The 2,340-nt window shown below is 53.7% G+C and overlaps 1 protein-coding gene across 1 annotated transcript in view; it reads left to right on the top strand.

Annotated features, from left to right (window-relative positions):
- The window catches only part of DCTD (dCMP deaminase), a 21,158-nt gene extending 19,038 nt beyond the window's left edge, over positions 1-2,120 (top strand). Inside the window, exon 5 of the mRNA XM_006772660.2 lies at positions 804-2,120. Coding sequence (XP_006772723.1) covers positions 804-882 — 79 coding nt within the window. The 3' untranslated portion in view covers positions 883-2,120. The remainder of the gene's footprint in view (positions 1-803) is intronic.
- Positions 2,121-2,340: the final 220 nt, after the last annotated feature.

Below are 2,340 nucleotides of genomic sequence, written 5' to 3'. Positions count from 1 at the left end.
ATGGGGGGCTGAGGCCTGATGGAGAAAGGGGGGGTTGAGGCCTGATGGAGAAATGGGGGGCTGAGGCCTGATGGAGAAAGGGGGGGCTGAGGCCTGATGGAGGTGGGTGTGTGGCCTGGACCCGTGTTTCGTTTCTGCCTGTGATGCCCGACTCCCTTCCACCTCCGGCCCCTCTTTTCCAAGGCGTGGGCTGAGCCTCTCTGTATTTTAGGGGCAGATCTTTAAGAGCAGTGACAGATGTAGTTGAAGATGCTCTGGCTAATAATTGTGCTTTTTAAAAAAATATTCTTATTGATTTCAGAGAGGGAGAAAGAGATAGAAACCTCAATGATGAGAGAGAAACATCGATCAGCTGCCTCCTGCACACTCCCCACTGGGGATGTGCCTGCAACCAAGCTACATGACCTTGACTGGAATCGAACCTGGGACCCTTCAGTCCGCAGGCTGATGCTCTATCCACTGAGCCAAACCGGTTAGGACTGGGTCTGAGTCTTATGTTCCTCTCTGCACAGGCCCTGTAATTGGCTCCTATAGGATAAAGTGAGTCCCCACAGAAAATGTGGATTAAGCCAAACTAAACAGATTATTTTAACTACTCACTGGATAAATACCATTATATATTTTTCTTTTTTAAAATATATTTTTTATTGTTGATAGTATTACAGATATCTTCCATCCCCCCCTTTACACCCCTCCTCCAGCCAGATCTTCACCACCCTATTGCCCATGTCCCTGGGCTACGCCTTTATGTACACAAGTTCTTCCGTTTATCTCTCATTATCTATTTTGTTTCTTCCATTTAGGAAATTCACACCCAAGTGCAGCAAGATTGTCATTGACTTTGATTCCATCAACAGCAGGCCCAGCCAGAAGCTTCAGTGAGTCCCGTCCCATTAAACTTCGGGAGGTGGGGATAACCCTCCCCCAGGGAGCCGAGCGCCTTTCATCTGGAAGTTACACGCGCCTTCCCGGCACCAGGCGGCACACGGAGACGCACAGCTCACCCACGCAAAGCCTCATCTCCCCGACGCTCTCCCCTCGCACGGAGTCTGCATCTGACTAAGCTACTGATTTAGGGTTAAGATAAAGGGGCCTGTGCCCAGCCTGGCTCGAGGCGCTGGCGTGGGCTGCCTTCCCCTTTGCGTGCCGGTTTGCCGGGGTGCAGGGGAGTGTCCCCACGCGCGCTGTCACCCACCGCACGTCACAACTGCTGCACGCGGCTGCATGTGCTCGGCGGACAGTAACAACCATCGTGGCCCTGGCGGGAAGAGCCGGCGCGCTGACGGGAACATCTGACCCCAGTGAAGCAGAGGGTGTAGTGCCCGTGGAAACGAATGGAGGCCCACATGGCAGCGGCCCTAAGCCGTGCGCTTTAGAGTGGAGGGGCCCCCACCCGCCATCCTCATGGTGGTGGCTGGTGGCGGAGCTGAGTTCTGGGCACTTTCTCTGCTTTTGCTGTCCTGCTTCCCACAGGGGAGTGGCTTCCTGTCCCTCTGGGGGTGGGGACTCCGGTGTTTCTATGTCTCATTTTTGGTTTGTTGGTCACATATTACTTAGTTGTTCCCAAGCAGACAGCTCATCCTGTCGCCCCCAAGACCCCATCCTGCTGTGGGGGTGGGGGCTGTGTGGATGGGCGGCCATCATGGGTCACTCCCAAAGTCACTCCAGGGCCACTCCAAGGCCACTCCCCAGGCCACACCACAGTCTGGGAGTAAAGGATTCCTAACCTGTAAGTGAGATGTGCGGAGATCCAGGTGCCTCCAGGCGGTTTTCACCAGATCTGGTGACAGGCCCCCTCTGCACGCTCCTGGCTCCCCGCTCCGCACCTTCCTCCTGGGACACTAATCTCACCTCCCTGTCGCTGTGAGGGGATGTGGGGGGTGTGGCTGGGTGGACACCTGTCTTTAATCCCACTCAGTTTTTATTAAACGTGCTCAGTCCCTTTGTTGAGAAAGTGGTTTCTTTATCCTAAAGATTATGGCTGATTTTAAAGGGCTCTTATATTTTTATGAGTTTTTATTTTGTCTCTGAGGTTTTGTACTCCATATTCCGGGGCATTTTGTAATTTGGCTCCTTACCAACATTATTAGAATCCTATTAAAACCTACGCCAGCGAAGGACGTTCGTTTTTATCTTGTAATTATGCGCTTGGTTCTCCATTCCCGTCGTCTCTGCATTGTCTGCGAAGCGCATGACGTATGTTTTAATGCTCGGAGACAGGACCCCGCGTGCTGCCTCGGGGCTGGCGGGCGGGCGGTGCTGCTTCAGGGACCAGAGGGAAGCTGTGAGGAAGGTTCTCTGACTCCCCCTCCCAGGCCCCTGCGCGCTCAGGTGATGAGT

This window comes from Myotis davidii, unplaced genomic scaffold (genome assembly GCF_000327345.1).
Source record: "Myotis davidii unplaced genomic scaffold, ASM32734v1 scaffold184, whole genome shotgun sequence".
Lineage (NCBI taxonomy): Eukaryota > Metazoa > Chordata > Mammalia > Chiroptera > Vespertilionidae > Myotis > Myotis davidii.
Note: the sequence above shows the minus strand (reverse complement) of the source record. Positions and strands in the feature narration are given on the sequence as shown.